The following is a 15,687-nucleotide window of genomic DNA, read 5'->3' as shown; positions in this document are numbered from 1 at the left end:
AGAATTTGATACCTTGGGTTTACCCATGGTTACTTAATGCCATCAGTATGTTTGTATTCATCTTGCTTATGTCAGTACATATTTGTATGTGTTATATACTTCCCTGTAGTGAGAATTAGGCCTGTTCATATATTATTTGATGTGTTTTTTAAAGTCTGTTTTAGCATACCTTAATGAAATTACGAGAGAACATGATAACAAGAGAGATGAGATATCAGAGAAGGTAAATTCATTTAATTTTGATCTTGATTCACTCATGTTTTGAAAGAATATCTTTCTATTAAGTTTAAATACTAGAAACATATATTTACATACATATTTACAATTTAGAAATCACGTTTACATGCATTGTCTCAATTATGAGTCTTAGATTTTTGGTAAAATTAACAGTATAAAATACAGAGTCAAAGTTACTCAGTATGTGTTAAACTATTGTAGTAAAAATTAGTAGTTTTGAATGCTTATAAAGCTCTCAGGGTTGAAACAACAGAATCTCTAACCTCAAGTGGTTTGTAATATGGTAGGAAGAAACACAATTGGGTAGTAAAGAATAACCTACTTTTACTTTAGATTTAATGGTACATTAGTATTTGTAACATATTCCTAATTAAATAACTGTATATGTTAAATACATTATCCAAGTGTTAGTGCTTGTGTTCTTTGAACACTTCAGCATGATGTAATTGCATATGGTTACAAAAATTCACAAAAGTGCCCAGAGGGCAAAGGGTGAGAGTGACAACTATTGAACTTTTAAAGTAACATCTCAAATGTGCTTTCATTGCTGTGGAAAGTTATGACAACAACTCCAGATACAGAGATAATTATATATTGATATAAAATTATTTTAGATAAAGATTTTATTTCAATACTTACAAAATATTTGGCTTCAACCATTCATCTTAAAACTGTAAGAGAATAGTTTTTGAAGGAACTACTGCTTATTGGATAAATCATATTGCTTATATGTACAAATCATACTGATAAACTTCAAAAAGCCTAACTATTTAATCATAGCACTAATCTTCATGAGGGGCTTCCCTGGTAAAGATTCTCAATTGGTAAAAATCTGCCTGCAGTGCAGGAGACCCAGGTTCGATTCCTGGGTGGGAAAGATCCCCTGGAGAAGGAAATGGCAACCCATTCCAGTATTCTTGCCTGGAAGATCCCATGGACAGAGGAGCATGGCAGGCTACAGTCCATGGGGTCACAAAGAGTCAGACACGACTTAGAGACTAAACCACCAAGCTTCATGAAGGGGAAACATTAAAGGCATGTTCCTGCTCACAAAGGAGTTTAGAACTTACTTGGGAAGACCAAAGGGCAATAATTGTTCTCCAGAAATTTTGAATAAGTGCTAAACTGTGGTGTTGGCTTGGAATTTTAGCAAATATTTTTTTGTAAAGTGAGACCTTGGCTTGGAATTTGAGAGATAAGTAGGTAAATGTTTTATTTCTGAAAAATACTAATTATTAAGACCACATTTATTATGATATATAAATAAATTTTCTAGATTTTCCTATGTACAAGTATGTTTTCCTACAAAAAATGTTTTTTTTGTAGATACTTTGAAAAGAGATACTTTTAGCACCTTAAATCACAGAGCAATAATGAAAAAGTTTTTGAAGAGTATAAACAAATAATTTCTTCTTGAATACTAAATCCTGGTGGGATTTTGTTGTCGTAGCTACAGAAGAAACTAATTATATCAGTTCTGCATTTCTCATAGTGTTCTAGCAGTTGTGTTGTAACCTCTATAGTATTAAATAAATATTGGTAGATATGAATATAATTCTATTATTAGTCACTAATTTCCAGTCTAGTGAAAAATCTTTTGTCTTCCTAACCAATTTATGTATTAGAAAATATTCAGTGCTACTTATTGGTAATTGGTTATTTTTTAGTGGAGGGAGAAGTTGCTGATTTTTGTCTGCATCTAAACAACTTACCAGATTCTTTTTCTTCTAAGACAGTTTTAGTAGTTTGTTTTTTTACTTTTCTATATTTATATGTTTATTATTTCATTTCTTGTTTTATTAAATTAGCTTGAATCTATAAAACAAATCAGAATAATAATAGAAAAAATGAACATGTGTTTCTTCTTCCTGACTTTAATGGGAATGGCTCTACCTTTCTACTGTTCAGTGTTATATTTGTTGTGATTTTTGTTATTGTTAATATTTATTATCTATAGTTTTCCTCTAATCCCATTTTACATAAGATGTTTACTTGGATTGACTGATGAATTTTATCAAATGTCTTTCCAGAACCTGTTGATATAACAGTGAAGTTTTATCTTTTGATAAAACTTGTTTTAATGAACATCAATACATATCCTGATATTGAGCTTTGTCAATTTGTGAGTTTAGGCAGCCAAACTCCATCTAAATCCAACAAAGATATACTTAATTTTTTTTTTCCTCTTCCATGCTTATGAAAGAAAAAATACTAGTGATCTCCTCTGGGTTTATAAAGAAAACTCACAAGTATTTATATTTTTCTGAAAATGCTATTTCAATTTGAATATTACTATCATGGGAACACATTATTAAATGAAACAACCAATCAGAATTATATACGTTTAGAAACTAAACATTGCATTCACAGAAAGTAGCATCAATCTGTAAGGTACAGACTTCTTTTTAGAAATGGTAGTTGCAAATACATTTATATCATGGAGAATATTATTTGCTTTTCTGTATCTATATCTTGTCAAGTCTTATTTTGTAAGCAGAAGTGCCCTCAGTGTCAGGGTTGGGGCCTGGAAAACTTAAAGTTCAGGGAAAGAAAAAAGTGAAATATGTTAGTAACAAATGAAATATGAGGTACTTAAATTTCTGGAATACACGTTATTTAGTCATGGTTTATCGTCATTTATTTAGTAAACATTCCTGGATTGGATTTACTAGTATCTTATTGGTATTTGTTCCTGTATTAAGTACTTACTTTATAATGCTTAAAACAATCTAAAATCATGTATACTGTAGTATGTGATGTGTTTCCTGTGGAATCACTATGACAGATTTTTTTTTATCACTTGTGACCTTTGTAGTAGTCCATCTCTCTTTCTATTCCTAGAGATAGGCAGCAATGATTTGCTTTTAAGTCATTAGGGATTGTTTGAACATTATATAAATAATTCCTCCCTTTCTTTCTTTGGCTCTCTGTCTCTCTCTCCTTTCTCTCTCTGAATCCATATACCCAATGTGTTTAACACATTGAAAGATAATTTGGGCAGCTGGGGCAGAGTTTAGGATTGAATTAATGACAAGCACATAAAAACTTAGAAAATGCAAATTAAAAAATGTAACATCAGGGGATAAAGCATCTGTGAGGTAAAATAAGAGAGCAGTATTAATAGAGTGTTAACACTGACTGCTATGATTTGTTGAGAAGATGGAGATGTGGCAAGGGTGCTTGTATGTGTAATGAAGAGGTGGGAGAGAAGAAAGAATTTTTTTGAGAAGTCAGTTAATAGCTATATTAAAATGTCATTTTCAGATACATTAGGTAAATGCCAAAATAAATCGCAAAAACATTAAAAAGTGGTTGCCTCTAGAAAGCAGGAAATGGGCAAAGGAAAGGGATAGATTATTTCTAATTTTTATGATCTGTCCTATAGAATTATCTGACATTTTAAAATTATGTGCATGATTGAGTTTGATAAAAATAAAGCTAAAATGAAAAAAGAAGAAAGAATATACAGATTTAAGATTTTAATGTTAAAAATCACATTTCTATTCTATACACTTCCAAATATCTTATAAAATGGGAGTATATTTGGGATTTATCTTTATTTTTCTTGGTTATATACCCAGGAGGGAAATCCCTGGATTATAGGGTAACTCTGCTTCACATTTTGGGAAAAAATGAGCTGTCTTTTATTACTGAGTTGTAAGAGTTCTTTATTTTTTTCTGGATATAAATTCCTTATTAGACATGATTTACAAATACTTTCTCCCTTTATGTGGGTTTTTTATTTTTTTACTTTCTTGATAGTTTCCTCTATAGCACAAAAGTTTTTAATTCTCACAGGGGTCAATTTATGTTTTTAATTTTATTGCTTTTGGTGTCATATCTAAGAAACCATTGCCTAATCCTAAATCACCACGATTTAAAAACATGTGCTTTCTTCTAAAATTTGTATAGTTTTGCCTCTTACATTTAGGTCTATGATCCATTTTGAGTTATTTGTATATGAGTCCAACTTAATTATTTCGCATGTAGATATCCAGTTGTTGCAGTGACATTTGTTGAAAGACCCTTCATTTCTCATTGAATTGTCTTAGCACCCTTGTCAGTAATCAATTAACTGAAAATGTGAACATTTATTTCTGGGATCTAAATGCTGTTCCACTTATCTAAGTGTTTATCCTTATGCCAGTAACTCATTGTCTTGATTATTGTAGATTCACATAAGTTTTAAAAATGGAAAATATGAGTGTACCAGCTTTGTTCATCTTTTTCAAGATCATTTTGATTCTGGGTCTCTTGAGTACTCATATGAATCTTAGGGTCAACTTGTCAAATTTTTGAAAAAAAAAAAAAAAACAACCAGATTTTTTAGGGGTTGCATTGAATTTGAAGATCAGTCTGGGGAGTATTGTCACCTGAACAATCTTAAGTATTTTAATACATGTATATGAGAAGCTTTTCCTTTATTTGCTGCTGCTGCTAAATTGCTTCAGTCGTGTCTGACTCTGTGCGACCCCAGATAGAGCAGCCCAGCAGGCTCCAGGCAAGAACACTGGAGTGGGTTGCCATTTCCTTCTCCAATGCATAAAAATGAAAAGTGAAAGTGAAGTCACTCAGCCGTGTCCAACTCTTCACGACCGCATGGTCTGCAGCCTACCAGGCTCCTCCATTCATGGGATTCTCCAGGCAAGAGTACTGGAGTGGGGTGCCATTGCCTTCTCCGTTTTCTTTATTTAGGTCTTCTTTAATTTTTTTCAGCAGTATTTTATAGTTTTTAGCATGTAAGCTTTATCCTTCTTTTGTTCATTTCATTACTGAGTATTTTATTCTTTTAGTTGCTATTGTAGATGAAATTGTTCTCTTAAGTTTGTTTTTGGATAGGGTATCACTAGTATATATAGAAATATAATTTGTACATTAATTTTGCAATCTTGCCTAATTTCTTTTTAGTTCTAATAATTTTTTCAGTTATTTCTTAGGTTTATATGCACAAGGTCATGTCATTAGCACATAGTTTTAGTTATTTTTCAAAAAGTCTGGATGTCTTCCCCCCGCCCCCCTCACCTAATTGTTCTGGAAAGGATGTAGAAGTGGCAAGAGCGGACACACTTGTTCCATTCCTGACCTTAGAGGGAAACCATTCATTCTTTCACTGATTAGTATGATGTTAGATGAGGGTTTATTGTACGTACCATTTATCAGATTGAAAAAGTTCTCTACAGTTCTTTTGTTGAATGTTTTTTAATATGAGTGGGTATTGGATTTTTTGAAATAATTTTTCTCCATCTATTGAGGTGACCATGTGATTTTTGTACTATGTTCTATTGAGACAGTTCAGTTATGCAGTTGTGTCTGACTCTTTGCGACCTCATGGACTGCAGCATCCCTGTCCTTCACCACCTTCCAGAGTTTTCTCAAACTCATGTCCAGTGATGCCATCCAACCATCTCATGCTCTGCTGATCCCTTCTCCTCCTGCCTTCAAACTTTCCTAGCTTCAGGGTCTTTTCCAATGAGTTGGCTCTTCGCAACAGGTGGCCAAAGTATGGGAGCTTCAGCTTCAATCCTTCCAGTGAATATTCAGGGTTAATTTCGTTTAGGATGGACTGGTTTGATCTCCTTGCAGTCCAAGGGACTCTCAAGAGTCTTCTCCAATATCACTGTTCAAAAGCATCAATTCTTCGGTTTTCAGCCTTTTTTATTGTCCAGCTCTCACATCTGTTGAGATAGTATATTGAGATAGTATGTTACACTAAATATTTTTTGATGTTAAACCAGCTGTGCATTCCTGGGATAAAATCTATGAAGTCATATTGTATTCCTTTTCATATGTTGCTGGAATTGGTTTTGTTGTTGTTGTTCAGTTGCTACGTTGTGTCCAACTCGTTGCAAATCTGTGGACTGCAGCATGCCAGGCTTCCCTGTTCTTCACCAACTCCTAGAGTCTGCTCAAACTCATGTTCATTGAGTTGATGATACCATCCAACCATCTCAATCTCTGTCAGCCTCTTCTCTTCCTGCCTTCAATCTTTCCCAGCATTCAGGTCTTTTCCAATGAGTTGGCTCTTCACATTAGGTAGCCAAAATATTGGAGCTTCAGCATCAGTGCTTCCAATGAATATTCAGGGTTGATTTCCTTTAGGATTGACTGGTTTGGTCTTCTTGCAGTCCAAGGGACTCTCAAGAATCTTCTCCAGCACCACAGTTTGAAAGCATCAATTCTTTGGCATTCAGCCTTCTTTATGGTCCAACTCTCACATCCATACACAACTACTGGAAAAACCATAGTTTTGAATATATGGACCTTTGTTAGCAAAGTGATGTTTCTGTTTTTTTCAATATGCTCTCTAGGTTTGTCATGGCCTTTTTTCCAAGGAGCAAGTGTCTTTTAATTTTGTGGCTGCAGTCACTGTCCACAGTGATTTTGGACCCCAAGAAAATAAAGTCTGTCACTGTTTCGACCTTTTCCCTATCTATTTGCCGTGAAATAGAAAACAATCTTCATTTTCTGAATGTTGAGTTTTTAGCCAGCTTTTTCATTCTGCTCTTTCAGCTTTATCAAGAGGCTCTTTAGTTCTTATTCCCTTTCTGCCATTAGGGTGGTGTCATCTGCATATCTGAAGTTATTGCTATTTCTCCCATCAATCTAATTGATGTGTGACATCTAGCTGGGCGTTTCACATGATGTACTCTGATATAAATTAAATAAGCAGGGTGACAGTATACAGCCTTGACATACTCCTTTCCCAATTTGGAACCAGTCTGTTGTTCCATGTCCAGTTCTAACTTGCTTCTTTACCTGCATACAGGTTTCTCAGGAGGCAGGATAAGGTGGTCTGGTGTTCCCATCTCTTGAAGAATTTTCCATGGTTTGTTGTGATTCACACAGTCAAATGCTTTAGTGTAGTCAATGAAGCAGAAATAGATGATTTTCTGTAATTTCCTTGCTTTTTCAGTGATCCAACGGATGTTGGCAATTTGATCTCTGATTCCTTGGCCATTTCTAAATCCACCTTGTACATATGGAAGTTCTCAGTTCACTTACTTTTGAAGCCTAGCTTGAAGGATTTTAAGCATTATCTTGATAGCATGTAAAATGAGTGCAACTTTTGAAATATCCCACCCTCACATTCTCCCACAAAGTTCAAAAGTCTGTTCTGTATTTCTGTGTCTCTTTTTCTGTTCTGCATATAGGGTTATCGTTAGGTGGGAGGGGGGATCGGGATTGGGAATACATGTAAATCCATGGCTGATTCATATCAATGTATGACAAAACCCACTGGAAAAAAAAATAATAAAAATAAAAATAAAATAAAATAAAATACAAAAAAAAAAAAATGAGTGCAACTGTGTGGTAGTTTGAACATTCTTTGGCATTGCCCTTCTTTGGGATTGGAATGAAAACTGACCTGTTCTAGTCTTGTGGCCACTGATGAGTTTTCCAAATTTGCTGGTGTATTGAGTGCAGCACTTTAGCAACATCCTTTTTTGGGATTTGAAAGAGCTCAGCTGGAATTCCATCACTTTCACTAGCTTTGTTCTTAGTAATGCTTCATAAGGTCCACTTGACTTCACACTCCAGGATGTCTGGGTCTAGGTGAGTGATCACACCATTGTTGTTATCTGGGTCATTAAGACCTTTTTTGTACAGTTCTGTGTTTTCTTGCCACCCCTTTTCAATATCTTCTGCTTCTGTTAGGTTCATATCATTTCTGTCCTTTATTTATCCGTCTTCACATGGAATGTTCACTTGGTATCTCTCATTTTCTTGAAGAGATCTCTAGCCTTTCCCATGCTAATGTTTTCTTCTATCTCTTTCCATTATTCACTTAAGAAGGCTTTCTGATCTCTCTTGCTATTCTTTGGAACTCTGCATTCAGATGTGTATATATATCCTTTTCTCCTTTGCCTTTCATTTCTCTTGTTTTCTCAGCTATTTGTAGGGCTTCCTCAGACAGCCATTTTGCCTTGTTGCATTTCTTTTTCTGGAGTTTGGTTTTGGTCACTGCGTCCTGTACAATGTTATGAACCTCTGTCCGTAGTTTGTTTGTTTGTTTTTCTTTTTTTAATTTTTATTTTTTTTTATTAGTTGGAGGCTAATTACTTCACAACATTTCAGTGGGTTTTGTCATATATTGATATGAATCAGCCATAGAGTTACACATATTCCCCATCCTGATCCCCCCTCCCACCTCCCTCTCCACCCGATCCCTCTGGGTCTTCCCAGTGCACCAGGCCCAAGCACTTGTCTCATGCATCCTAAGGCACTCAGTCTATTAGATCTAATCTCTTGAATCTATTTGTTACTTCCAATGTATAATCATAAGGGATTTGATTTAAGTCATACCTGGATGATCTAGTGGTTTTCCCTACTTTCTTCAATTTAAGTATGAATTTGGCAATAAGGAGCTCATAATCTGAGCCACAGTCAGCTCCTGGTCATGTTTTTGCTGACTGTATAGAGCTTCTCCATCTTTGCCTGCAAAAATATAATTAGTCTGATTTTGGTGTTGACCGTCTGGTGAAATCCATGTGTAGTGTCGTCTCTTGTGCTGTTGAAAGGTGTTTGCTTTGACCAGCATGTTCTCTTGGCAAAATTCTGTTAGCCTTTGCCCTGCTTCATTTTGTACTCCAAGGCCAAACTTGCCTGTTACTCCAGGTATCTCTTGACTTCTACTTTTGCATCCAGTCCCCTATAATGAAAAGGACATCTTTTGTGGGGGTTTGTTCTAGAAGGTCTTGTAGGTCTTCATAGAACCATTCTACTTCTTGTTTTCAGGCACTAGTGTTTGGGGGCATAGACTTGGATTACTGTGATGATGAATGGTTTGCTTTGAAAATGAACCCAGGTCATTTTGTCATTTTTGAGATTGCACTCAAGTACTGAGTTTTGGACTCTTGTTGACTGTGGGGGCTACTCCATTTCTTCTAAGGGATCCTTGCTCACAGTAGTAGATATAATGGTCATCTGAATCGAATTCACCCATACCCATCCATTTTAGTTCAGTAATTCCTAAAATGTTGATATTCACTCTTGGGATCTCCTGTTTGACCACTTCCAATTTATCTTGATTCATGGATCTAACATTCCAGATTCCTATACAGTATTGTTTTTCACAGCATTGGAGTTTACTTTCACCACCAGACACACCCACAACTGGATGGTGTTTTTGTTTTGGCTCAGCCTCTTCATTCCTTCTGGAACTATTTCTCTGCTGTTTTCTAGTAGCATATTGGACACCTACTGACCTGGGGGCTTCATCTTTCAGTGTCAGATCTTTTTGCCTTTTCATACTGTTCATGGGGTTCTCATGGCAAGAATGCTGAAGTTTTTTTCCATTTCCTTCTCTAGTGGACCACATTTTGTCAGAACTCTCCACCATGACCCATCTATCTTGGGTGACCCTACATGGCATGGCTCATAGCTTCATTAAGTTATGCAAGACTGATCCTTGTCATCATTTTTCTTAGTTTTTTGTGACTGTGGTTTTCATTCTGTCTGCCCTCTGATGGATGAGGATAAGAAGCTTGTGTAAGCTTTCTGATGGGAGAGACTGGCTATCAGGAAAAGTGGGTCTTGCTCTGGTGGGCAGGGCCATGCTCAGTAAATCTTCCACTTTTCTGCTGATGAGTGGCTTGCTAATATTTTGGGGGGGGGATTTTTATACCCATATTAATTAATAATTAGTGGTCTTTAGTTTTCTTTTCTTGTGATGACTTAGTTTCCAGAATCAGGGTAATATTGGCCATAAAATGAGTTGGGAAGTGTTCCCACCTCTTGTGTTTTTTTTTTTGAGAGAAACTATATTCTGATTATTGTTATCCACATTGATCTGCATTAGAATTATGAGTCTCTTCCTCTTGACAATTTTGTTTATAAGTCAAAACAAGGACAATTGAGAATGAAGAGGGAAACACCTCAGTTAAGGATTATGAATAGAAAGTGGATTTTGTTGCTAAGTATATTTTTTGCCAATTTAGTTGAGAATTCTTTGGAGATTATAGAACAATAGTTCGTTGGTTAAAGACACTGTGGTATATTCATACTATAATGAGCTCTACAATCTTTAAATAGGTTGAAGTACATCTAAACGTGTTTTTTTGTGGAAATATTTCCATAATGTGCTATTAAGTAAGAAAAATACAGATTTGGTTATATATTAGTTAATATGCTTTTGCATATATGTTCTTATACGCTTTAAAGGAAAATGAGGAATTTATGCAATAAACTCTACTTGTTTTATCTGGGAAATGAATTTTAGATAAACTACATGCTATGTTTAATCTTTTCATCTTTGAATATTTACAAAAGCAATATATTATAAAAATATTTCCATTAAAAGTAGTTTTTGGAGCACTAAATATTTGACTGAACAAGACATAGAATCTCTTTTTTCCTGAGCTATGTGGGTCCTCTATTTTTTAAAGGTTCTAGCATATTTCATTTTGAAATTAATTCATCTAATATTGCATATTCCTTTTTTACATGTTAGTCATATCTCTTTTGTGATATTGTGAGCTCTTTATATTTTTCTTTTCTTTCTTTCCTATTGTGATATTAGGAAACCTTTCAAACATACAGTGGAGTTGAAAGAATTATACTGGAACACTCATATTATTTATATGTTAAAGCACAAATATTATTATGCCATTTTATGAGTTTTGACTAAAGTATACACATGTGTAATTCAAACCTTATCAGAATATAGAATATTACCTTCACTTAGTGAAGTTCCTTTTATGCCCTTTCTAGTCAGTTCTCCTCAAGTCAACCACTTGTCAAACCAAGTGGTCAAAGTCAAAACCAGTTCTGATTTTTTTCACCATAGGTTAGTTTTGCTTGTTTATATGATATTTGTAATCATATACACATACTCTACTACACATACTCTTTTGTGTATTGCTTCCTTTACTTAACATAATGTTCTTGAGAATCACCCATGTTTTTGTTTCTGTCATTAGTTTTTATTATTTAATTGTTGAGTTATTCTATTGTATGCATATACCACAGTTTTGATGTTTGATTCTCTTGTTATCTGAGTTTTTTCTAAGTTGTTAAAGCTGTTAGGGGTGTACTTATACAAATTAATATGTGGACATATGCTTGTCATTTTCTTGGTTACATACATAGGAGTTAATTTTCTAGGTCATAGGACAGGTATGTGTTTAGTTTTTAAAGAACTGCAACATGTTTTTCCAAAGTGTTTGTGATTTAACACTCCTGCCAACAACACTTGGTTGTCTTTTTTATAAAATTAAATAATTATTTTAGTCATTCTGCTGGTTGGATAGTGGTATCTTGTTGTGACTTCAGTTTTTATTTCCCTGATGACTGTTTTCAGTATTTATTTTCTCTTTCAGACAGTTCGGCATGGTTTTCCTTATCAGCCCACCACATTAGCCTTTGATCCAGTTCAGAAAATCTTGGCTATTGGGACGAGAACTGGTGCTATACGAATGTATCCTTAATTTTTGGTTCATTATTTACTATATTAATACCAATTACATTTCCTTAAATGTTCAGGTAAGTGAAATATTTATGACCAAATAAATTTTATTGTTTATTTAGACATGAGTAACCCACGTCATCAAGTTAATTGGTATATTTTTAATGTTTGTGAGATAAGTATTGATGTCCCTTTTAAAATCCTTGATATTGGTTATTTTGTGTTTTCAGTTTTTTTCCTGGCTAGTCTATCTAGAAGTTTATTAACTGTACTGATTTTCATAAGAAGTGATCTTTGGTTTCATTGTTTTTCTGTATTGTTTTCCTATATTTTACTTTATTGATTCCTGATTTAGTCTTTTTTATTTCCTTTCTATTGATTAATCTTGGGTTTCATTTTATCTTTTTTTCTGGTGTTCTAAGGTGAAAACTGAGGTCATGGATTTGAGAAATTTCTTCTTTTCTAATATATGCCTGTAGAGTTGTAAATATCCTCCAAGATTTTGTTTTAGTGTCATCCCAGTTTTATTTATTTTTCTTTTTTGTGTGTGTGTGTCTTGTTTTTTGTTTTTTTTTAAAATTTATTTATTATTATTATTATTTTTTTTTCTTGGAGGCTAATTACTTCACGAAATTTCAGTGGGTTTTGTCATACATTGATATGAATCAGCCATAGAGTTACACCTATGCCCCATCCCGATCCCCCCTCCCACCTCCCTCTCCACCTGATTCCTCTGGGTCTTCCCAGTGCACCAGGCCCAAGCACTTGTCTCATGCATCCCACCTGGGCTGGTGATCTGTTTCACCATAGATAATATACATGCTGTTCTTTTGAAATATCCCACCCTCACCTTCTCCCACAGAGTTCAAAAGTCTGTTCTGTATTTCTGTGTCTCTTTTTCTGTTTTGCATATAGGGTTATCATTACCATCTTTCTAAATTCCATATATATGTGTTAGTATGCTGTAATGTTCTTTATCTTTCTGGCTTGCTTCACTCTGTATAATGGGCTCCAGCTTCATCCATCTCATTAGGACTGGTTCAAATGAATTCTTTTTAACAGCTGAGTAATATTCCATGGTGTATATGTACCACAGCTTCCTTATCCATTCATCTGCTGATGGGCATCTAGGTTGCTTCCATGTCCTGGCTATTATAAACAGTGCTGCGATGAACATTGGGGTGCACGTGTCTCTTTCAGATCTGGTTTCCTCAGTGTGTATGCCCAGAAGTGGGATTGCTGGGTCATATGGCAGTTCTATTTCCAGTTTTTTAAGAAATCTCCACACTGTTTTCCATAGTGGCTGTACTAGTTTGCATTCCCACCAACAGTGTAAGAGGGTTCCCTTTTCTCCACACCCTCTCCAGCATTTATTGCTTGTAGACTTTTGGATAGCAGCCACCCTGACTGGCGTGTAATGGTACCTCATTGTGGTTTTGATTTCCATTTCTCTAATAATGAGTGATGTTGAGCATCTTTTCATGTGTTTGTTAGCCAACTGTGTGTCTTCTTTGGAGAAATGTCTGTTTAGTTCTTTGGCCCATTTTTTGATTGGGTCATTTATTTTTCTGGAATTGAGCTTCAGGAGTTGCTTGTATATTTTTGAGATTAATCCTTTGTCTGTTTCTTCATTTGCTATTATTTTCTCCCAATCTGAGGGCTGTCTTTTCACCTCACTTATAGTTTCCTTTGTTGTGCAAAAGCTTTTAAGTTTCATTAGGTCCCATTTGTTTATTTTTGCTTTTATTTCCAATATTCTGGGAGGTGGGTCATAGAGGATCCTGCTGTGATTTATGTCAGAGAGGGTTTTGCCTATGTTCTCCTCTAGGAGTTTTATAGTTTCCGGTCTTACATTTAGATCTTTAATCCATTTTGAGTTTATTTTTGTGTATGGTGTTAGAAAGTGTTCTAGTTTCATTCTTTTACAAGTGGTTGACCAGTTTTCCCAGCACCACTTGTGAAAGAGGTTGTCTTTTTTCCATTGTATATCCTTGCCTCCTTTGTCAAAGATAAGGTGTCCATAGGTTCATGGATTTATCTCTGCGCTTTCTATTCTGTTCCATTGATCTATATTTCTGTCTTTGTGCCAGTACCATACTGTCTTGATGACTGTGGCTTTGTAGTAAAGCCTGAAGTCAGGCAGGTTGATTCCTCTAGTTCCATTCTTCTTTCTCAAGATTACTTTGGCTATTCGAGGTTTCTTGTATTTCCATACAAATTGTGAAATTATTTGTTCTAGTTCTGTGAAAAATACCATTGGTAGCTTGATAGGGATTGCATTGAATCTATAGATTGCTTTGGGTAGTAGAGTCATTTTGACAATATTGATTCTTCCAATCCATGAACACGGTATGTTTGTCCATCTGTTTGTGTCCTCTTTGATTTCTTTCATCAGTGTTTTATAGTTTTCTATGTATAGGTCTTTTGTTTCTTTAGGTAGATATACTCCTAAGTATTTTATTCTTTTTGTTGCAATGGTGAATGGTATTGTTTCCTTAATTTCTCTTTCTGTTTTTTCATTGTTAGTATATAGGAATGCAAGGGATTTCTGTGTGTTAATTTTATATCCTGCAACTTTACTATATTCGTTGATTAGCTCTAGTAATTTTCTGGAAGAGTCTTTAGAGGGTTTTCTATGTAGAGTATCATGTCATCTGCAATCACTGAGAGTTTCACTTCTCCTTTTCCTATCTGGATTCCTTTTACTTCTTTTTCTGCTCTGATTGCTGTGGCCCAAACTTCCAACACTATGTTGAATAGTAGTGGTGAGAGTGGGCACCCTTGTCTTGTTCCTGATTTCAGGGGAAATGCTTTCAGTTTTTCACCATTGAGGGTGATGCTTGCTGTGGGTTTGTCATATATAGCTTTTATTATGTTGAGGTATGTTCCTTCTATTTCTGCTTTGTGGAGAGTTTTGATCATAAATGAGTGTTGAATTTTGTCAAAGGCTTTCTCTGCATCTATTGAGAGAATCATATGGTTTTTATCTTTCAATTTGTTAATGTGGTGTATTACATTGATTTATTTGTGGATATTAAAGAATCCTTGCATTCCTGGGATAAAGCTCACTTGGTCATGGTGTATGATTTTTTTAATATGTTGTTGGATTCTGTTTGCTAGAATTTTGTTAAGGATTTTTGCATCTATGTTCATCAGTGATATTGGCCTGTAGTTTTCTTTTTTTGTGGCATCTTTGTCTGGTTTTGGAATTAGAGTGATGGTGGCCTCATAGAATGAGTTTGGAAGCTTACCTTCATCTGCACTTTTCTGGAAGAGTTTGAGTAAGATAGGTGTTAGCTCTTCTCTAAATTTTTGGTAGAATTCAGCTGTGAAGCCATCTGGTCCTGGGCTTTTGTTTGCTGGAAGATTTCTGATTACCATTTCGATTTCCTTGCTTGTGATGGGTCTGTTAAGATCTTCTATTTCTTCCTGGTTCAGTTTTGGAAAGTTATACTTTTCTAAGAATTTGTCCATTTCATCCAAGTTGTCCATTTTATTGGCATAGAGCTGCTGGTAGTAGTCTCTTATGATCCTATGTATTTCAGTGTTGTCTGTTGTGATCTCTCCATTTTCATTTCTAATTTTGTTAATTTGGTTCTTCTTTCTTTGTTTCTTAATGATTATTGCTAATGGTTTGTCAATTTTGTTTATTTTTTCAAAAAACCAGCTTTTAGCTTTGTTGATTTTTGCTATGGTCTCTTTAGTTTTTTTTGCATTTATTTCTGCTCTGATTTTTAAGATTTCTTTCCTTCTGCTAACCCTGGGCTTCTTCATTTCTTCCTTGTCTAATTGCTTTAGGTGTAGAGTTAGGTTATTTATTTGGCTTTTTTCTTGTTTCTTGATGTAAGCCTGTAATGCTATGAACCTTCCCCTTAGCACTGCTTTTACAGTGTCCCATAGGTTTTGGGTTGTTGTGTTTTCATTTTCATTCATTTCTATACATATTTTGATTTCTTTTTTGATTTCTTCTATGATTTGTTGGTTATTCAGAAGCGTGTTATTTAGCCTCCATATGTTTGAATTTTTAACAATTTTTTTCCTGTAAT

At 34.7% G+C, this 15,687-nt stretch overlaps 1 protein-coding gene across 1 annotated transcript in view; it reads left to right on the top strand.

The window, feature by feature from the left end:
• Positions 1-15,687, top strand: part of STXBP5L (syntaxin binding protein 5L) — a 355,378-nt gene that overhangs the window by 39,320 nt on the left and 300,371 nt on the right. Inside the window, exon 3 of the mRNA XM_061167943.1 lies at positions 11,556-11,653. Coding sequence (XP_061023926.1) covers positions 11,556-11,653 — 98 coding nt within the window. The remainder of the gene's footprint in view (positions 1-11,555; positions 11,654-15,687) is intronic.

This window comes from Dama dama, chromosome 19 (assembly GCF_033118175.1).
Source record: "Dama dama isolate Ldn47 chromosome 19, ASM3311817v1, whole genome shotgun sequence".
Classification (NCBI taxonomy): Eukaryota; Metazoa; Chordata; class Mammalia; order Artiodactyla; family Cervidae; genus Dama; species Dama dama.
The sequence above is the reverse complement of the archived record's forward strand: the minus strand, read 5'-3'. Positions and strand labels throughout refer to the sequence as shown.